The sequence below is a fragment of the Lycorma delicatula genome, chromosome 11 (assembly GCF_047948215.1).
Source record: "Lycorma delicatula isolate Av1 chromosome 11, ASM4794821v1, whole genome shotgun sequence".
NCBI lineage: Eukaryota > Metazoa > Arthropoda > Insecta > Hemiptera > Fulgoridae > Lycorma > Lycorma delicatula.
The window spans coordinates 79,881,277-79,905,061 of NC_134465.1; the positions used below are offsets into that span (position 1 = coordinate 79,881,277).

Genomic DNA, 23,785 nt, shown 5'->3' on the forward strand with positions numbered 1-23,785 from the left:
AATAGCCTTTAAGGTCCGCGACGAATTTGCTTTAATGTCATCAATAGTCTCAAAACGGCGTCATTTCATCACCGATTTTAATTTCAGAAATAAGAAAAAATCGCAAGGAGCCAGGTCTGGCGAGTAGGGAAACTGAGGGAGGACAGTTATCAGCTTTGTCAACTGACGAATTGACAAAGCTGAGTTTGCACATTGTCGTAGTGAAGGAACCGTGAGTCGCCACCTCACAAGTCTGGTCGCTTTTTGCGGATTTTTTCACATAGCTGTTGTAAAAGCCTTGATGGTACGCACAGTTCATTGTTTCATCTTGAAACAAGAATTCAACCGCACGTCACTAAATATCTCCGTTGGCGCGTAATTAGAAATGTTCGGTTATTTTCTGAACAAACGTTGTATCTATTTTTATATTTATAATTTATTTTATAAAGAAGCCATCTTATTAAACGTCTTATACGAATGTCGTCTAATTGTGTGTACGTAGGTCAATGAGTTCTGCTCTTTCGCGAATTACAACATCATCCGTCGGATGTATTTTGTAATGCTTACGTCATCACACGACCGTTTGCGTATAGACGATATGTAATATATCCTTACGCGGTAAAAATAAAAGGTGTTTTTCTTTAAATCACTAAATATCATCGGACAGCGGTAATTTAATTTAATCTGTAATTTAATTTTTTTACTTTACAGTCCTGACGGAAATACCACCGCTCATTATTATCTGTACTATGAACGTTTATTGTTTACTAACATTACTAAAACTCCTCCGATAAAAATTCACTTTTAAGTACCGTACTATTTTGACGGTTCGACTTAGCGACTTTAATCCTGGAATTATTTTAGAACCTAGTTCTGAAACGCTTTTCCATCTATAGTACAAAAAAATAATTAAAATATAACAAATTGGTGTTTAATTAAATTAATGAGACGTTAAAAATTTGAATTTCAAAAAAACTATAAAAATGCGAATGAGATTATAAATTTGATTAGATTATGAGGAAATTAACGCAAACAGTAGTTTATATATTATAAACCGATTCAGCTTGTTTAGCGAACCGAATAACCACGAGACAAGAATACTGACCTGGCTGTTGTAATTAAGCTATGCCAGATTAGAAATGAGTAATGGTCTCGTACATCACGGTTTAACATCGCATTATGTTTATAAATAACATAACAATACTGATGTATTGAAGTTATGACTCGGTGGTTTTGGTATGACATTTAAATAATCCTATTTGTTGTTCTGCACCGCACCTTCCCGTCGACTCGTATTGCGACGTTAAAATAGTTCCATTGTGCATTATTAAAAACAAGGTGGATTTGATTTTTTTTCTAAGTACATTATTTAAGTTATTAGAATATAATATTGTTATTCCGTTAATTATTATACGTCTTAGTTTAAACATGTTTTTTATAAAAAAAAAACCTTTATAGTATTACAGTGGCCTGGTGAAGGAGTATCGAAGTAAACGCTTCCTGTTTTTTTTTTTTTTTTTTTTTTTTTTTGTGGTTTTGGGACTGCACTTGACTTCCGCTAATAACTTTGCCAATACCACTAATTACTTGTAATTTTTACTGGATACTGTAAATGTGTAATATTAACGTAAAATTTGGAGAATAAAACAGAAAATCTTAGAACTTTTTCTACGATATTTTCCAGTATATACTTGTTCATTTTTCTATCTGGTGTTGTGCTAACGTATTTGACGAGAATGCCATCTTTTATGATTATCTTTGACCAAAAAATGCAGAATTATGCAGAACTTAGTCCCGGTAAATATAAACAATTAATTCGTTTTTGTTAACGCAAACGTATCGGTACGGTATGCGCCTCTCTCTGCATAAAAATTGCATCGCATTCCGTACAAAATTAGGAATCCACCGTGCGTATTCCTACTGTCACCGAAAGTCTTCAGAGGACGTACTGAAAAATAATTGCGCCGGAAAGGGCACAAAAAAAAATTATACACTCTCTCAGAAAATAACCCTGTTTAAAATTTTATCATATTCACGATCCGAGTGTGGATCGGAGCGCAGTCCCAAACTCCGTTCTCTTACACAACATGAACTTAATCTGTACTCTTTAGCAAAAATAAATACGGTATTCGATAACATCCAGGAGCAAGGGATAAATGTCCGGGTTCTGCGATAAGTAGTTCTGCATAAAGCATCCTCGAAACACTTCCTTTCCGATCGCATTCGTTTTAGCGCAGACATTATTGCGGGAAAATAACGTAATAAGAGGCGATGCCTCTCAGATCTCAGAATCGCTTTTTTTGTGTCTCGTTTTCACATATTCCTGGTTAGTAACAAATGGAACGTTGCTACCCGTTTCAGAAGATTTATCAGCAATAGGTATACGAACGATTGATATACGAACGATTATTTTACCTGGAACTTAATTAGATGTAATTACCACCCGATTACACGCTGGTTTCAACTTGTTTGTCAGATGTATACGTAGATTGTAATTAAGTAAATAACGTACAAGCACTTAACGAATGTGTCATATAAACGTATACTTTTTTAATCGTCAGTTTGTACGATTATTACCCGTAGTAACTTCATCTATTAATTACTTACCGGTCAGTGCTAGTAAATCTTTATTCTCTTAAAAACATGAACTTACTTTACTTAAGTAACGCGCTTACCTGTAAGTACTAATTGATTTTTATTCACTACTACTACCGCTATGTAATATTTCGTAAAATTTATATTTTTTAATCTTTAATAATAAAAAAAAAAAATACTTTTCTCTCTCCCCAAAGCAGCCGCAAATCTATCAATCCGTTTCCGGAGTGACGCCAATTCACAGATAATGACGTTATGTAATAAAAAAAGAGAAAAAAAGCTCTTTTAATACGTGAGTTTTGTTCGGTTGAGTGCGGTGCACTGCGTAGTTGTTATATTAAATGATTATAGAGACTATTAGGCGCGTAGATGGCGATTGGTTTACGCTAGCTAATATTGAGGGCATACCCTGTCCAATATCGACACCTGTCATTTCCAGATAATGACAGCGCTATTCCCAGACTCCCCTTCACGTGATGCATATTACATTCTTCTCATATCGACCATGTCAGTTGACACTAACCCGTTGTTCGTCCTCTTACCTTTTATCCCATTTTACCTTTCGTCTATTATATATATATATATTTGTGTGTGTAAAAGATTAACACGTAACGTCTGTACGTTATTGTTAAATCTCTTTGCTTTGTTGTATAATGTCAGCGTTAAAATACTTATGTCATGTCTGTACCACTTACATTACTTAATATTGTAATTAAATAAATGATCTTCAAAGAAATCTCGATTTATCCACCTAATTAAATGTTGCATATAAAAAATGTACACTGAATAAATAAAATTAGAAAAAAATAATCTAGAAGCCCGAACGATGGATTCTATCCTTCTTGTTTGTTCTGTTATGAAATGTTTATTTAAAAACAAATCACGAAATTTGACAGCGTTATTCGTTTCCCGAGCGTTACGTAAAATATTTCATTTTGTACTAGCAAAATGGCGGGCCTTTCTTTTTAACCTCCGAAACTACCATTAGGTATAACTTCAGAGGATGTGATGAATGACAATTTTTGTACCGTGTGACAATGCCGTGCCTGAATGGGATTGGAACCCGAGACCTACGTATGAAAGACCGAGACGCTACCAAAAAAGGCGGGCCTATGGCCAAAATGTTACACGGTTTGTGTCTCGTTACGCATGATTTTGTTAAATGTTTTTGCCGATCGTAACTAAATTTAGCGCACCAGCAACAAAATCCTTTACAACGAAAAAATTCAAAATCCTAACATTTTTAGCCGTTTCTTGAGTTGAGATTTCTTAACTAGAGATTTCTTCTAACTCAAGCGTTTAATTTTCCAAATATAATTTTAGATAAACGTTCGTATCAAGAAGTACAAATCGTTCGAACGAATGAATCGTTGGTGCGCTGCGCTCAGACAACCGGCGCACCACCAGCTAAATTAAAAATATGAGCGCGTACAACAAACAAACCCACGCATCATCCTTTTTATGGGAAAAAATAATAATGGAATTTAGTAATTGTCGTATGGCATTTTTAAATGATTTTAACCGGTTTATTCTATTAAAAAAGTAGGGACCGATTATTTTAATCGACGATACACTTTTTGATTTTCATTAACTAGATTAGAGTTTTTCATATTACTACAGTTGTAGATTAATATGTTTGGAAAAAAAAATATTATCCTTTTTTTAGGAGAAAACTGGTCGAAATTAAAAAAAATTAAATTCCTGTAAAAGTTACATCGATCTAAACGGCAGGGAATAACATTTACACTTACGTGAGTGGTGAAACGCAATTACTCGTACTAACCCGATTCGATATAATATGTACAATCATTTGATCAATTTAATTGGAAGTGTTAAAAATGAGAATTTGTTTTTGTTTAATTATTTTTATTTTTCATTTTGAAATTAAAATTAAGGTAGATAAGCTCGTTTTTTTAAAAAAATAATTTTTTCAAAATTTTTTGATTAATGTCTTTCATCATTTGAAGTTCTTTTCCTTATTTAAAAATTATCTTGATTGTAGAATAAAAACGATTATAAAAGATAATAAATTATCAACTCGTTATGGCCTCTCTCAAGGGACTGTTCTTATCATGTGTATTGATTCTGATTTATCTTGATGATCTATTGCACTGAGACGTGCATAATATTTAAGTATTTTCATTTTCGAATGATACTGCACTAATTTTTAATGCAACATCGTGGAATTTAGTATACAAATTTGCAAAAAGAGGAATTTTTACTGTGAAATCGTCGCTGGATAAGCTCTATTTATCGCTAAACTGCAGTAAAACAAAATATATTACTTTCCCTCCTGATTCACTTTGAGCAATATTTTGAAAGATCCGTAGTTCATATTCTTGTTTTTGTGATGTGGCTACATGTAAGTTTCCGTGTAAGGTAAATTATATTTAATATCTGGGAGTTAGAGTGCATGAAAACTTGATATGGTACCGACGTATTAAATTTTTATGCGGGAAATTTAGATTTACGGTCTATAAATTTTGTAAGATAAGCAAAAATAATAGGATTTGATTACCTCTGAATGATTTATTTTGCTTTTGTGCAGTCTATTTTACAGTATGGGATCATTATAAGGGGCGATGCTGCTAATGGTTTTGTGATTGATATCTTTAAGAGTCCGAAAAGGATGAAAGGAGGGAGTCTTTATGATAAAGAGTCTGACAAGGATGTTCCCTATTCCCGTTACGTTTTAATCTTTGCATAGAACTAGCGGTTAATGATGTTAAAGAGAACAATTTAGATCCGAAGTAACAGTACAAGGTGAAAAGATAAAGATACTACGATTTGTCGATGATATAGTAATTCTAGCCGAGAGTAAAAAGGATTTAGAAGAAACAATGAGTGGCATAGATGAAGTCCTACGCAAGAACTACCTCATGAAAATAAACAAGAACAAAACGAAAGTAATGAAACGTAGAAATAATGAAGATGGACCACTGAATGTGAAGATAGGACGAGAAAAGATTACGGAGGAGTAGAATTACTAAAGATGGACGAAGCAGAAGCGATATAAAATGCCGAATAGCACAGCCGAAACGAGATTTCAGTCAGAAATATAATTTGTTTACATCAAAACTTAATTTAAATGTCAGGAAAAGATTTTTTAAAGTATATGTTAGGAGCGTCGCTTTATATGGATGTGAAACTTGGACGATCGGAGTACCCGAGAAGAAAAGTATAGAAGCTTTTGAAATGCGGTGCTATAGGAAAACGTTAAAAATCAGACGGGTGGATAAAGTGACAAATGAAGAGGTGTTGCGGTAAATCGATGAAGAAAGAAGCGTTTGGAAAAATATAGTTAAAAGAAGAGACAGACTTATAGGCCACATATTAAGCCATCCTGGAATAGTCGCTTTAATATTGAGGGTCAGGTAGAAGGGAAAAATTGTGCAGGCAGGCAACGTTTGGAATGTGGAAAACAAATTGTTAGGGATGTAGGATGTAGGGGGTATACCGAAATGAAACTACTAGCACTAGATAGGGAATCTTGGAGAGCTGCATCAAACCAGTCAAATGTGACTGAAGACAAAAAAAAAATCTGTAAGATACAAAAATTTATTATTAAAACAGTATAAACCGTATCTAACCGTCTGTTTTTTTATTTATTTTGTGAATGTTTTTATTTTTTTTATTTTGATGCCTGATTTAATCGGTTTATTGTTGGGACTTGATGGATTAGGACTGGTTTCTTATTGTTTAGTTATTTGTTATCAGAATGAAGTTTCTCTTTGTTTTGAATTAATTACTTTATTAGCTGAATGTATTGTTGGACAGATTTGCATAAAAAGATTAGATATACCTAGATACGAGGCTAACTGTTCTGAACTTAGCGCTTCTCGTAGGCGGTTGGAATACATAAGTTCAAAATTAATCGATGAGATTAATGAACGTAAAGTACTAAAAATTATGGAGAATTGGAGCAGAACAAACGTAATTTTTGAAACCGATGTAATATTACTTTACTGTGCTTGTGTTTTGTTAAATTTTTGTAATATATTTTATTGAGATATCGGTGCTACTTGATTACTTTGATTTATAAGAACATTTCTGACTGTGGCTCGCTGCCAGCGTTCAGGAGTTTCTTTTGTTGGCAGTTTCAACACTATTTTTATCACTGTTTAACCAAGGTTTCCTTATTTTCCTTTGTCGTAATAGATTTTAAATGTTCCTTCTAGGTGACTGTCTGTCTGTTTTCTTAATAAACTGTCGTTTGAATAAATTTAAAAAAAAGAGAGAATATTTTTTTCCTAATTTCACCGTATTTTCAGAATGACTTTTCCATTATTATTTAACTGTAGCGTTGTTTTTTAAAATAAATAGTTATTTTGTTATCAAAATGTTATATTTCCATATAATTATTATCCTAAAAATAAACAAACAACGTAATTGCATAATTGTACTTCAAGTGAATTAGAAATAGTAGATAGCGATATAATAATGTACAGTACTACCAACCGATGTGTAACTATCGTACTTCAGATTTATTTTTTTTCTTCTGAGAAATAAGTGGACTGAATCTGAGCCTCCTTTCTGTTCTATCTTAATCGTAGGTTACGAGACCACAATTACAGCATATTTACCACATCCTACCGGTTTCATACGTTACAATCTTTTAGTTTTTACCTTCCAAACGTCCTTCTATCGTCAAATGGCTTAACCTGGATGTCTTAATTTATCGGGCGATTCAAAAAGAACTTCACAAATTTAAAGCAAATAAAATTTTATTTAGATAACTTCCAGTATCGGTTGACGGTCTCATTTCATATCAAAACTCATCAAGTTTTGATTCACGTAGTTCATTAGTATCGATTCAGCCACCGGCGCTGTCAACAGTGTTTTTAAAAATTGATACATTTACTTTGCGGAACGTGCTCGGTGTGAGTTTTGGTTTCACGATTTGCAATCGGCAACTGTAGTAGAACATAATTTTCCTAGAGTACGGTAGGGAGCCTTCTAGTAGGCGTACAATTTACTCTAGGCACCAAACCTTCGTTGAGACAGTTTGTTCTGTTAAACATACAAAATCACCAATTCTCTGAAGCTGCTGTTGAAGAATTCAAAGAAAGCTTTGCACGTAGTCCGAAGAAATTAAGTTCGACTTGCGTCACGTGAGATTGGCATTCTACAAACGCCTGACACATACTCGTCAGGCAAACCATGCAAACCATTGCACTTGAAGCTGTACAAACTAACCGCGGTGCAATACATTATACAGATGACGACGAAGTTGCTCGACTGCAGTTCTGTGAAGAAATGATGGATAGAATTACAGACAACGATACATTTTTAGACGTAATCTATAATGATTAATTATAAGTCAACGTTTCACATCAGTGACCATATGAATACCCATAACTGCCGAATATGGGGTAGTGAAAACCCTCCTGAAATTTTGAAGCGCATTCAGGATACCCCTAAGGTCAATGTTTCTTGTGCCTTAAGCAAACAAAGACTGTACGGCCCGTTCTTCTTCCAGGAGGCAACCGTAAACGGTATCGTTTATCTGAACGCGCTTCAAAATTTTCTAATTCCTCAGTTAGACGATGTTCACCAAGATGGACCACATTACTATCAACAGCCTCACTACCGCCTAGAAGTCCGAGATTTTCTTGATACTTGATTTGAAGATCGGTATATCGATCATGAAGGTCCAGTTGCATGGCCACTTCGCTCCCCAGATTTGACTCTGCTAAATCTTATCTTGTGGCGGTTTCTTTAAAGATCGGGTTTACGTACCGCCTTTATTTGACTTTATCTTGCCAAGCTAAGACTTGGAATTAACGCAGCTTCAGAGGTAAAACACGATTTTCTGGCTACAGTCTGGAATGAAATCGACTTCAGGTTGGATGTATGTCGCATTACAAATGGAAGCCTTATCAAACCAAAGTGAATTTTGTGACAAACCTGATGTGATTATATATGAAATGAGAGCTCAACCGAACCTGTAAGTTATCTAATTAAAGTTTTATGTGCTTTTTAAGTTGTGAAGTCCTTTTTGAATCGCCCGGTGTTACGTAAATCACCAACCCGGTTCGACTCCTTACATCCATCTATCAGTTATCAATAATTTTTAAGATCCTCGTATAACACGATGTGTCTAAACGTTCTCTATTTTTTCCCTTTCTATTTTTACTGTTGTCACCTTTCATTATCCTAAAGCGGTACACTCTCCAGAAATATTTTCAAGAATCTGTTTCTAATTACGTATATCTAATGCAATCGACTTCGTTTTTCGATGTAAACTCTCCTTTGCTGTTTCAATCTGCTTTTGATTCCTGCATTAATTTGTTCATTTATTGTACTTTTATTCCCCAAATAGCAAAATTATCTCTTATCTTCTCTAAGAACAGAAAAAAACAACAGAAGTAGTAAAAAACTACGTTACGTAAAAAAGGTTACGGAACCCCAACGGTTCCGTAACTTTACTGGTTACACCCTTGATAGAATTTTATTTCAAATACGTCATAGGGATTTTAATTATTGATGACTTTTGTTTTGTAATATTTACAATAAAATTCCGGCAAAGGCCAAAATGTTAAGAAAAAATATTTAGGTCCGATCAAATGACGTTTTTACCTTAAAAATTATTCAAGGTGTATTACGAACTTCTCCCTGCACTTTCATAATCTATTCAACATCATAATAAACATACGACCTAAAATGCTTCGTTTGCAAGTTACCGCCGGTAAAAAATTTCGGTCGGATTTCAGCTACTCCGGGATATGAGGTTGTACTGAAATTTTTAGGACGTCGATTAAGTGACAGTATTATTGATTTCCTTATGATGTTGTCCTGAAAATGGAATCAAATCGGTCTCAGAACCATTTGCAGTAGTTTTTGTAAAATCTAGAATGAAAACCAATAAATTTAGGTAAAAAACCATGTTTTTTATGGTTGACGTACAATAACTTTGTTAACAAAGAAAACCTTAAAAACAAAGTTGTAGGGAATTTAATTCTGAACAAAACGGTGTAAGATAAGTTGAATAAAACAAAGAAAAGTTAGAAAAATTCTTATTTTGTTTAGAAACAGTACATTCTTTTTTGATGATGTGAAAGATTTGTAAAAAGAATATTTACTGTTAAAAATTTCTGTTAAAATTTTTTTAAAAAACTGCAAATTACACAACAATTGTAAAACAAAAATTACATAGGTAATATTTTTTTTTTTATTAATGACAGAAATACAAATTATTTGAAAAATTATTATTTCAAAGTCGGCAATAAAATAACAATAGTTGATCAACAATGCGCAATGCTGATTGGTCTTCAAATCTCTGTGTAATTTACTTAATATTATCGGTCCAGTCTATTTCTGAACGTACCATCGGTTATCGTTTTTAAACATTGTTGTAGCCGAGTTTTATTGAATTCATGTCAGTTTCTTTTATGAAATCATCGCCAAGAAGAAACGAGGAGGTAATTTGGCTTACAGTAAACTTAGTTTTGTTTAGCATATTAGGTTTATCTAATATGCGTACTAGATCTTTCGTTGTTGGCGACTGATTCGATGAACCCGCATGTAAGACAACATGAGAACAGCATCCTATTTGGAAGTTTACCGTAACCTTTTTCCTAGTAATATTGTATAAATATATTACGAGTATATATTTAAAGTTTTGAGAAATACAATTTATTAGGACATTTTTAGGGAGGGTATATATTTACCGGCCTCCGTGGCGCCTATGTTAGTGGTTCGGCCTTTCATCCAGAGGTCCCGGATTCGGATCCTGGTTAGGCGGGCATTTTAACCCACACAAAATTGCCATTTCGTCTCATCCCCTGAAGCAATATCTAACGGTGGTCCCGAGACAAAAAAAAAACGGGAAAATATAATTTACCTTTCCTACCGTTTAGTAAGTATATTGACTGGATGATAACTGAAAATAATAATCCTAAAATTTTCTCATTTCTCATACGTTTTTAGGTAGATTTCATAAAAATGCTACCTATTGTAACGAGTACTCTGATTCGACTTCCGGAAAATTTCGACATATCATCGCGTTTCGATCTCCCAGACCCCAAAACCACCGTCAGTTCTTTTTTGTGGACACGATGACTGCCGTAATTTGCGCCAATCACTTTCAAATTGATACATAAAATATACAACCCAAAATCTCGGTCGAGTTCGTTAATGGACAAAGTCGGACCACGGCAGTGGAAATGGGGGACTTTTTCGAAAAAAAACAAAATATCGCTATAACTTTCTTATTAAGTAAAATATCGAATTCGTTTAAAGTTCCTACTATTCTTTGGATAAGGGCGTAAACATATCTACGTAAAGTTTTTTTGATATCACCAACCATTGGCCCAGAGGGTGGAAAAAACGGGTTTCGAAGATAAAAAAAATGAAATCTCCCTAGTATTGAATCGGTTTAAAGCGGTCTTTAATACTCTAAACATCACCTAATACTTTTGTCTGAAATAATTTTTGATATGACCAACCCTTACGGCAAGGGATGACCAAAATGTTGCTGGACTTGTAAGACGGTGCTTGTCGTATGCTAAACACGTGAAACTGTTTTTCACATGCAACCGTTGTCCTATTGAGTAAATTTGAAGTTTTTCTTAACGTTAATGAGGAAATTTTTTATCCCGTACTTAGCACCGGTCAAATCTACCTCTGTCGTCCGGCGTGCCGAAAGGGATTTTTTTTTAGTATTTAATTTTATTACGTTTATTGTATCGGTAAAATTTATTTCTCTGCGGTTTTTAATTTTATGTGTGTCTGTACCGTTTCTTACGTACAATTTTATTATTTATTTCTTTAGAAACAACAGGCTGAAGCCCGATTAAAATTTCATAATGATGAATGAGTTTTTAGTGCGCATAGAAATCAACAAGCCTGACCGCGATTAGAACCTAGATCCTTCTAAATGAACAACAGGAACGCTAATATTCTGTCATAGAGGTCGTCGGATTCCCGTGATAAGAGGATTTCTTTGATTCTTTTTCAAAAAAAGAACCCTTGGTTTATAGGATAGCTGCTACACTTACTTTATACTTAGTTATACCGCTAAGTACTGTACTAGTACGTAGATATGCTACTAAGTAGTTATTTAGACTACTTTAGGAAGTAACTTAGTTATACTTTACAGGAAATATTGTGGCAACGACTAAGGTAAAATGATTTACGACATAGATAAAACGATCGGTATTTACGATCGATTTATCGCATATATTTATCGTGACCGTAGATTTTTTGATATACGGTTTGGGTTTGCAACCCGATATAGTATAATGTAGAGTATAATCCACCCCCTTAGTTAGGATAGTATAGTGGTTTTCCGATAATGAAGAACAAACATTCTGGTTTCGATGGACCGTGTTGACATTGGTATTTTCATTTTATCGTGGTTTCTCTTTTTTCAATAATCCCTCACCATTTTACTTCCTTTCTTTCTTTCTTGCCGGGTATTAATTCGTAGTTTTTTTTATTATGGCTTGGAAACCTACCGTTTTTTTTTTTTACTTTTTTAGACTTCCTTCATAATAAGATATGATTTTCTCTTAACTCTTTTTTTGACTTCTAAAAACAAACTTGAATAATTTTTTTTTTAAGAATTCGAATAATTTGTTTATCGATATATTTTTGTTCGTTTCTCAAACATGACCGTAAAACATTTTTATGAAATGGGAAAGTTTTATGCTGTATTTCAAAATTATTTTTTATTCTACAGGTTAAGTTCTATTTTTTGGTACTAAGATTTTTCTTAAAATGTTTTCTTTTTCTTTTCTTTTTTCAATTTTTTTTGTTTATCCTTTTCTGTTTTAGTTTTAAAAATTCCGTCGTAAAAGAATTTCGGGTTTAATTGCTATGTTATAATGATTTATTTTTATGTTTATGGAAATTAATTTTTTTGCCCTATACATTTCTCTAAGCCGTTGTTTGATTTTTTTTCTACTTTATAGTGTCCCACGAAGAGGTATACCCTTTTGATTTAGTATCACTCGCCCGTTCCTCCACCGATTCTATTGAGACATTACAGACCTTTTAACGAAAATTCTAAAAATGTTCCGTGAAAATTTCAAACTTCTACGACTTATAGAAACAAAAATGATGTCTTTCAAATAAAAACATCAATTTCAGATAAAGAACATTTTTTATTCGTTACAAAATAGTCTGTAAAATTGATTAAAAATAGGTTAATTAGAAAATGAAAACAACTCGTAAAATTATGATAAATTTTTTTACGAATTAATAATTCAAATTTTATTACTCAAATTCAAATCCATCAACAGCAACATTGGTAAAAAAACGGCATTTTTTCTGTAAATCCTAGAAGGTTGAAATTTTCACAGAACATTTTTAGAATTTTCTTTAAACGGTTTGTAGTTTCAATAAAAGCGGTGGGGGAATGGGCGAGCGATAATAAATCAAAAGCGTATACCTCTTCTTGGGACACTCAATATTTTTCAACTTTTTCTTTGTAAGTTCTTGACCCGATTTCGAGTTTAACGAAATCGGTTCGTGTTTTTATATTTGTCATAAATTTATTTTTTTTAATGTAAATTTTAATCCGTTTTTTCCGCTCTTTCTTTGAGAAGATAAAGTTATATTTCTACCGATTCCGTGGTTTGCGTTGGAAGTGACAAATCATTTACAAAAGCTAAACGTTTGACTTTGAATCCTGTTTTTTTTTTTTATTCCCAGAATTATGCGATGTATTTCTAATCGGTCCAACGGAAAATTCTAACGTCTAATTCTTTTTCCTAAAACCCTATCGAAAAGAATAGATAATAGTCTGGCTCGTTAAAATAATATATTAAACTACTACAATACCACAATATTAAAATATTTTGTTATTTTAATATCAGTGGCGCGGAAAAGTTTTATTAAAGTATCGTATTACGTAATATTTGTGTTAATTAGTTTTGATAGAATTATAAGCGAGAGTATAAATACGATAATTTTTCCTTATTATGTTGGTAATACGTAAACATTTTTAGTATGTTTTTTTTATACATTAAGATGTCGTATAATATGTAATAATGCATAATTACCTCGAGTGTCATAACGTAAACCGCTCTTTAAATACCTTACGATGGTATTATAAGAACGTACATGTCAATTTATATAAGTGTTTTTTTTCTTATCGATCGGTCGTTTTACTGATATGATAACAGCGGTTTTATGTAGGGCCTGTCACGTGATACATTTAAAAGCAATAATAATATCAAGAGCAGTAGTAGTGAAATTGTTTAACCTTACGTATAGATTCGTTTAAATAGGTGATTTCATTTTTTTACGTTGTACAGATTTTGTTGCTACTGTATTTTTTTTTGAATTGTTAATTATTTTTATCCGTTCTGTAAAATGAATTAGATGTGTTGTAAAATAAAAATAGATTTGTTCATCGGCTTTTATCGTGTAATATGAAATTACTTTTGTCGTGTTATACCAGTAATGTTATAGTCGACGATGATGTTTGGTGTTGATTTTGTTTTGCGCGATAATAATTTTTGTACGTTACAATAAAAATGGAAGAAGAATATTCGCAAGAAAAATGGAAAGTTAAAGCATTGTTCACGGTACGTTTTATAATTTATTTTTAAACAGATTTTTTCATTATAAGAAATGGGTTATTAATTATATTAAACGGTTTATTGTTTTGCTTTAAAACGCCATAAAAAACACTAACCTTGTCAATATTAATATATATTTATTACCCGTAAGTGTACATTTCTATAAATAATTATTATATCGTAGTAGGGCTCCTTTAAAAAAAACCTTTTCTAAATATAAATATATAGTCAGATATTTGTTTCCCGCCTAAGTATGAATGTAGACCCATATTTAGAAAATTTAATATGTTAATTGATTCGTGTTTTTTATTTATGGATGTGTAATGTTCGCTAAAAAGAATAAATAATCACTTATTCATAAAAAAATAACGATATCCACGTCCATTCAAAGCAGATGAAAGATCTTTTTTGTCTTAACTTTACGCTTGATTAATTTTGCTTCTGTTGCCGTTTTTTAAATAAATTACTGAACCGTTTAAAAATCTTTCTGACAAATGTATTTAAATACGTACAATTAAATCAATATTTTTTAGAGAAACAATTTTACACTTCGGAAAATTTTTAAATTACGCCAACAAAATAATTCTAAGAAACCGTAAATTTTCTGCATCCCGTTCAGTGTTTATATATATATATATATATATATATATAAATAATTATTATAAATAAATTCTAAATAAATAAATTATTCTAAAATAATTTTCATTAACGCCTTGGTAATTGTGAATTAGTTTGTAGTTATTTTTTTATATTTAATATCTTCATCTATTTACCGTAACATTATTTCACGTGTTTATATTTTAATTAATTTATATATATTTTAATTACATCTTCTTTTTTTTAATTTTACAATCGCTTGTGTATTTTTCTTTTCCGTCTAGATAGCGCTGTGTAGCTCTAGAAGGGAAAGTATTGTAATCGGTCTGATTTGGGCATATGTGTTTTTCATCGGATCTTTAGGCTTTGACATCTAAGGGACCGAAAAAACCGGAGGGAAATTTTCCGGATGTTAATGTTCGTATGTACGTGTGTTCGGTGTCGGCCTCCAAATCACTTTATATCTCTAGAATTACTGGACCGATTTTGACCAAACTCGGTCACATTATTGATATATACGGGACATTGATTCCATTAAATTTTCAACTTAGAAGGCGAACGGGGAGAGGCTGTAAAGCAAGGTCACCCTCAGTGTCTCGAGATTTGGCCTAATCAAGGTCATGTTTTTCTTAGACGCATTTGTTAACGATTAAACAATAACAATATTTGCAAAATCGCATCCCCTACCCCCCCACCCCAAATACTGTTGTAGTTGTTTTTATGTTGTGACGTCACAGATGGGCGGTAGAATTAAATAAATAAATAATATTTAAAGTTTAAAAAAGTAATTCGGGTCTTGATGTATCTCGAACTCGATCGCCCGGTCGACTCGGTACTTGGAGCGTTAAGCCTCGCGGCTACACCAGTCTGCCGACCGTTCAAGCGAAATTTGTTCTATGTAAGTTGTGAAATTTTGTTAATTTAGTTAATGCCGACCGTCGCGGTTTTAGCCGCGTGACGGAAATGTCCTGCAACTGCATTATCAGTTTTTTTATGCTGTTCTGATCAAGGATTTTACCACATATTCTCTTGATCCAACCAGGCAAATGTTGCGGCTGTTACTTTTCTAACCGTTAAGCAGCATATCTATCCGTTCCTGATGTAAACTATATAATGTATTCCCATACATCGACCGGAATATAAAAATTATTTCAAATAAAAGCCAGGTTTCTCGTTTTTGCGTTTCTTGTAGACATTCTTTTCTTTTTGTACAGTTTAAAATACAACAAACAGAAAAAAGTTCAAAAATAATTAAACGTAATCAAAATTATGTCAAAAACAACTAAATCGCCTAACGTTTATTATTAAAACGTAACGATAGTTTTACGACCACAACGAGTAGTATTTCAAATTATTTTTGGTAGTATTTAAAATGTTGCGACGTCGACGGGACGCCCTTGGCTAACAGCTCTGCGGTAGATTTTAAAGCGAGGGTGGACTGTACTTGTTCATAGGTGATGAATGAAGACAGCACCTTGTTAATTACTGAAGGATTGTTTAATTGTACGCCGTCTTGGCGGTTTAAAATAATTTTATAACATAACACTTTTAACTTGTAACTTAACGTTAAAGATAGCAAACATAAACTAAATAAAACTTAAAGTAATGTTCATCCGAACAAGAATTGAGAGTGTCCATCCGGACGCGACCGCCTTGGGTCAGTTATAAGTGCAGACTGGGGAAGACGCTACGTACAGTGCTCGAGGGAGCAGCTTGTGGCGTGATGGCTGGCTACCAAGTTTGCCGTGGGCACCCACGGCAAACTTGGTAGCCAGCCATCACGCCACCCGCTAGGCTTCAGCCATCCGTCGCAAGAGAGGGTGAAAACGTATCAGTACTAAAAACAACTTTTTGATTTTTATAAATTCACAATATTTTTCTGTCAAGTTTTGTTGGGGTTCAATTTACCACTAGTCTCATGAATGGTCGGCCATAGTCTGTACAAGACTATACCTCATTTACATTTCATTCATATCATCCTCATCGTTATTCCATTTTCCGGTGTGGAGGGGGGTTGCTACCTGTTCACCAGTTAAACAGATTCCAACCTACACATTAGTTTTGTTTTTAATCGATTATAAAAGTTTATTTGCTTTATTATTTTTCATAGACTTCATTGCATCTTTTGTCTCAGAAAATAAATTTCCTAAAAAAATTCTGATAATAAAATCTACTGATTTATTAGTCATTTAACAAACTTCTTGTACTTCTACTACAAAAAAAATTTGTTTTTGTCTCCGAATTTTTCTGTTTTACGTATGATATAATGAAAACTACGGGAGTTAACAATTCTGGGAGTTGTATTATTCGATTTTCCAGGTCAAAGAACATACTGTACCATCAGGTTTACTCCCTATGTACCACCTTAAAAATTTCAATATAACCTCATTTCTCCGGAGGAAATGATATACGGGCGAAATTCTTCGCTTGCCGTCACTCGAAAACAAATGGTTTTCGAACATATGTTTACATGATGTTATGTTTTATACGAACTTGTTTCCTTATTTTTCAAGCTCTAGAATTAGTTCCCAAATTATTTTCCTTTCCTCCTGAATCATTCTATTTATGGATTTGACATTGATGATAGAATTTTTTTTTTTGCTTTTAATTTTTGTTTTCGATTAGTAATCTATATTCTTGTGTTAATATTGACATTAAAATTGACTTTTCAAAATAATAAATAAATAAATTATATATATATATATATATATATATACTCCCAGATCGGGTTTACAATATAAGATTTACTTGTATGTCAACCCTTAAATAACTTTTCAATAGTTAAACATAGAAAAATTAAATTTAGTTAACGCTTCTACCTCGAAAAGATCTATTTTTCGTAGCGGTCTCATATCGAAAAATAAATCGTTTGAGGTAAGCGCATTTGCCAATATCAGAAATAACGGATTGGAAACGGGGAAGCTTTTTTTTAAAAAAAATAACAAAATATCGCTATAACGTTTTTATTAATATATCAAATTCGTTTAAAGTACCTCGTACTCTTCCGATAAGAGCCTTCAACTTATCTACGTACAATTTTTTGATATCACCAACCATTGGCACAGGGGGTGGAAAAAATGGGGTTACGGAAACAAAAAAAATTCATACCTATTACGGGAGAATAGGCAAAGTATCGAATCGGTTTAAAGCGGTCGTTAGTCCTGTAAACATTACCTAAATCTTTTATGTGAAGCAATTTTTGATATGACACCAACCCTTATGAAAAGGGATGACCAAAATGTTGGTGGAATTATAAGGTGGGGTTTGTTGTACACTAAACATGTGAAACTTTTTTTATATGCGGCATTGTCGTATTGAGTAAATTAAAAATTTTTCTTAACGTTAAGTGGACACCTTTTTAACACCGGTGAAATTTACCTCCGCCTTCCTGAATGCCCGTAAGGGGTTTTTTACATTATTTATCTACATTCCTTTTTTTATCAAAATGCAGGCTTCTCGCTTTTGCGTTTCTTGTAGATTAGCAATTATCTTCATACAACCATAATTATTTTTTAGACATATTTTAAATTGAATGTTAATCGTATAAAATATAATGATTGTCAAATCTTTTTTCAAATGAAAACTTTTTATAACTTTCTCTTATTCCTTTTAATTTTTTAATTCTTTCCTGTAATCATTATTTTAGTGCTTTTAATTTTTAAATACTTACCTCGTATCAATATATAGATTAACTATCTCAAAATTGATTAAATGTAATAATTTGTATCTATTTATATTACAAGTTGACGGACATTCTTTCCCAGCCGCACCGATCGCTGTTAATAATATTGGATATGTAACGCCAATTAGTTTAATTAAATTGGTATTAGTAGTCGGACGCCGAATGTATATTAACATTTCGTATTATTTAAATTTAATTAAACAATTGATATATGATTAATAAACTAGTTAATTTGTAATTAACATTTCTATTTATACGTTAATGTTTTTTAATTTTTGCTTCCGATTAGCAATCGAATTTTTATGCCTAAACCGATAATAGAATTAGGGAATTTCTTTTTTTTTATGTCTATTTGGTGTAAATAGATTGTTATGGCCATCCTTTAATAACTTTTCAACGGTAAAACATAGAGAAACGAAATGTAACAAATGTACCTGCCTCGAAACTATCTATTTTTCGGTAGCGGGCTCATATCCTACCTTCCTGGTGGGTCTAGCGGTGAGCTCGTCATCGCAAATCAGCCGATTTCGAAGTCGAGAGTTCTAAGCTTCAAATCCTAGTAAAGGCAGTTACTTTTATACGGATTTGAATACTAGATCGTGGATACCGGTGTTCTTTGGCGGTTGGGTTTCAATTAACCACACATCTCAGGAACGGTCCACCTGAGACTGTTAGAGACTACGCTTCATTTACATTCGTACATATTATCCTCATTCATTCTCTAAAGTAATACTTTACGGTGGTTTCGGAGGTTAAGCAGAAAAAGAGCGGTCTTATATAAAAAAATAAATCGCTTTTTACTTTCCCGTCTAGATAGCGCTGTAGCTCTAGAAGAGAAAGTATTAATTATGTAATCGGTCCAATTTGGGCATTTGCGGTTTTCACCGGATCTTGACGTTTTGACACCAAAGGAACCCAAAAAACCAGATGGAAATTTTCCTGGTGTTAATGTTCGTACGTCTGTGCTCGGTGTTGGCCTCTAAATCACCTTATATCTCCAGAATTACTGGGTCGATTTTTACCAAACTTTTTCAGACCGTTTCTATGTACGGGACATTGATGCCGTTATATTTTCAACTTAAAAAGCTCAAGGGGGTGAGGCTGTAGAACAAGGTCATATTTCTAGATTTCGCCTAATTAAGGTCATATTCTTTTCTTCGGCGTATTTGTTAACGATTAAAAAATAATATTAGCAAAATCGCACCTCCATCCCAAAAAAAATTGTTGTTGTCGTCTGCTGTATTGTGACGTCACAGGTGAGTGGTACAATTAAATAAATTAATAACATTTCAAGTGTAAAAACGTAACTACGTCTGGCCGTGTCTCGAACTCGATCGCCCGGTTGATTCGGTACCTGGTGCGATAAGCCTCGCGGCTACACCGGCTACCGATCGTACATGCGAAACGTGCTTGTTGGATGTAAGTTTTGAAATTAGTTTAGTTAGTTCCGACCGTTCCCGCTAGTACTGTCACACCCTCGCGAATTAAATACACTATGCGCGCGCATTTTAGTTAATTAAATAAACAAAAAAATAATATATTTAAATAAAACGATAAATGTTTTAAGTTAAGTTGTATATGTAAGCCGTGCATCAGAAATAATCCACAGTTACTGTATTACAGTACGGTAACCGTATTGTCAGTTTTTTTTAAGGTAAGTGTTTTTACTATATTTTATTTGTTTTGTTTTCGTTTTCTTTATTGTTGAGCGGTTATTTAAGAGGTTCCGTAGAAAATTTGTGAAACTAGATATGAAAAACATTAAACGGCCGACACTTTGGTTAGGGGTTTCGTGGCCCCACATTTTTTACCTTAAAATGTGTGTTCTTCGTTGCTCTTCAGAAGGATGCGTCATAATCTGACCCTTTCCATTACCCGTCAATTACTCCATCGATTATTTAAATTGTTTGTATTTATAAAATCATATCTTCTATTAAAAACCTCTTTAAAGAAACTCAGTTTTACATTATATTAAATCCTGAACTTTGTTTGCTTCATTTACTTATGAATTCCAATTAATTTGGAGCGCAGAACTTCATAAACGTGTAAAACATTGTTAACCTTATATATTTATCTATACAGATGTTTCATTGTACAGCCTTTAATTTTTTTTATTTCTATTAAACGTTCGAGTTTCCCGGAAGTTTTAATGGAAATGTTTTTTGTATAACAAACTTTTTTCCATCTCGTTGTTAATTAAAGTTATGAAACTCTTTGCTTAACGTAATTTTTTTCTTTTGTTAAAAAACAATTCTGAATCGTTCATTTGATTGATTTATCCCTTTCTTTTTTGTAATAGTCTTTTATTCTTAACTAATTTATTACATTCTACGTCATTGATTCTCAAACATTTTCTCCTACCGCCCGCGTTGAGAATCAAAAATTCTCTACCGTCCCCAAAAATTTTTTAATTTAGAATATGTTAAAAATAATAATTGTTATTACTGTTTTTAAGATGTTCATAAAAACAGCTGCTGCGGCTATTGTTTTTAAAAGTGGCATATCTTGTTTCTGACTTGAAATATACATTTTAAATGAGAGCAGCTAAAACGCATATTTAGTCTTATTTGGAAGTTATTCCAAAATCAGTCTTGCTTAGTTATCTGGAAGAGTTTTATTAAAATTGCTTTAAAAAAAAATTAAAATCGTGTATATATATTTACGAGGTGTGATCAAAAATACGGTGAATGAATTTTTATAGCGGCAACTGCCGACGCTACATCCGTATGCTGTAATTTGTCCAATAGCGTGATCAACTGAGACAGGCAGGGACAAAATTTAACACGTTCGAGCTTGCCAGTCAACTGCCAGAGCCGCTAGAGTGAGGTTGTGTTTATCGTGTCTGTCGCGCAACATGGATTTTGAACAACGCATTAACATTAAGATTTGTTTTAAGTTGCAAAAGAGTGCCAAAGAAGCTCACGAAATGTTAGAACCGGTGTACGGCGATAATGCGGTAACTTTGAAGACTGTGTACAAGTGGTATGACCGATTTAAAAACGGATATGAGTCTGTTGAAGACGAGCAGCGTGCAGGACGTCCAGTAACCTCAAAGAGAGTTGAAAATGTGCAAAAAGTGGAAACAATGGTTCGTTCAAACAGGCGAATGACTATTTGAGAGCTATCGGAAGACTTTAACATCTCGTACGGATCCGTTCAAAGCATTTTAATTAATGAATTGGAAATGAGACGAGCGAGTGCAAAATTTGTTCCCAGACTTTTGAGTGATGAATAGAAGGAAAATCGTGTGTCAATTTGCACGGAGTTGAAGAGTCGTCTTCATGCAGATCCGGACTTCATGGCCAAAATTGTAACTGGAGATGAAAGTTGAGTGTATGGCTATGACCCTGAGACCAAAATGCAGAGTTCATCTCCTCGCCCTAAAAAGGCACGTCAGTCAAAATCCAACGTGAAGGTCATGCTCGTTGTTTTTTTCGATAGTGAGGGCATAGTGCGATCAGAGTTCATTCCAAGGGGAACAACTGTAAACTCTGAATTTTATAAGGGTGTACTGCAACGTTTGCGAAACGACGTACGAAGAAAGCGACCAGAAAAATGGACCAATGACTGGCTTCCTTCTTCACCACGACAACGCGCCGTGTCACACCTCGCTTCTCATTCGCGAGTTTTGGCCCTTCTCATTTGGCGAGTTTTTGGTCATTCGAGAGTTACTTCAAAATTTCCCGTTAAGGAAATTTTGTAGTAACTCTCACAAAAGTAAAAAAAAAAAAATGTATTGTTGAAAACAAAAATTAAATTACACGCCATTAAGTATTCCGACACAAAAAATTTCAATCTGTAAAAACAATGTCCATAAGATGAACGGATGCATTCCTGGAAGCGAATGCTGAGATTCTGCGTGGGACTTTGAAACCCTCCCTTGGGAATTCATGGGACCACGTAGTCTGACGGTTTCAGTTCCCGCACGACTTGGATTTTTTAAGGTGAACCCTCAAATTACTGTGGAGTATTCGGCGGACTGTTGTTCGGTTTAGGTTCGATGCTGCTGCGCGTTTCCTTGCCGATCGAGGCCCGAATCCTTCAATGTTTTCTGGGGTTCATTGACCTTCTGTTGGTTTATTTTTTTAGAGCCGAACCCGTGTCTTGACGGCGTGGGAAGATGGAAGTGGACCATGACGTCGCTATTCCCGTTGAGCACCGTTCTCGTAAAATGCCTTGACGACAAACGCCCGTTGCGTACAGATCACTCACCGGTTCACGATTATTAAACGGCAGATAGTTGTGCACAGAAGAATGCCACTCCCACCTCCCACCTTCTTTGAATATTTTTTCAATTAATGAATACATTTATGTAAATAATGGACTGTGTAATAAACAAGTTTTAAATCCGCTAAAAATTAAAAAACACGACTCCTAAAAAAAAAAAAAAAAATAGGAAGTCCGGCCAGTGCACATCATTACACGATAGTGTAATGTAGAAGTGCGGAGCCCCTAAATGTTGGGCCATTGCAATTAAATCTGTAAAGGCTTTATGCCAATACGACCGAGTCCCTGAAATATTACGCATTACAAGGTAAAAGTTTTGAAAACATTATTAGGCTCAACTCCATTTTGGTGTAACGACCGCAAACAGAAACATTTTTCTATTTTTCTGACCTTTAGTAACTCTATTTAGTTGAGAGGGCGGAAAACAGATGCTCGTCGGTTTGTAAACTTTCGTTATTCAATACCCTAGATCGGAAGTAGTCAAGTAGAGTTACGGGCGCTGATATGTATTCTCTGAACCCATTCCTACCGTCTGGAAAGAGTTTGATCCCTGTGCCGATTCGTCTCGTCTTTGTTCTCTTATAACGGTGATGGGAGGGGCTGATTTACTCTTTAACTGATAAATAGGTTTCGAACGATCGTCGGTAACATCTGGTAAAATAGAGTTCATATTTGATATATCGGTGTCAATTGGGATTATACTACCGGTAATGATTTTATCGCCACCGCATTCGTTCTCGTAATCCTCATCGTTTGAACGACTTGTGCTTGCGTTTAGCGGCGGTAGAAACAGGGCTATTTGCCGTCACAAACGAATCAGACACTGCACCGATGGAAAATTGCAGATCTCATGCTTTCCGCACTTGTCGGCACAGCGACAAGTCTGTTGCGAAACGGATCGGCATCGACTTTACTTTTTCACCCTCATAGAAATGACCCCTTTTCACCCTTTTGTTCATAGAAATCAGCATTATAATTAAATATAGCGACTGAGTATCGGTTTTGATAGGTCACGGTCCCGCGCTCAAGGTTCTGGAAAAAATGCTCGACGCTCGATTCTATAAATTGCTAAAGTAGTCCTCTGGTAATTCTTCAGGCGCAGTGGGCTTGATAAGTCCATTAACTACATACAATTGTACTTGTATGACGATTGCATGTTCACTGACAATCGCCCAGG

The 23,785-nt window shown here is 33.9% G+C and overlaps 1 protein-coding gene across 1 annotated transcript in view; it reads left to right on the forward strand.

The window, feature by feature from the left end:
* Positions 1 to 13,795: 13,795 nt before the first annotated feature.
* rg (A kinase anchor protein rugose) overlaps positions 13,796 to 23,785 on the forward strand; it is a 1,091,579-nt gene continuing 1,081,589 nt past the window's right edge. Inside the window, exon 1 of the mRNA XM_075379107.1 lies at positions 13,796 to 14,108. Within this exon, the coding sequence (XP_075235222.1) occupies positions 14,058 to 14,108 (51 nt within the window). The 5' untranslated portion in view covers positions 13,796 to 14,057. The remainder of the gene's footprint in view (positions 14,109 to 23,785) is intronic.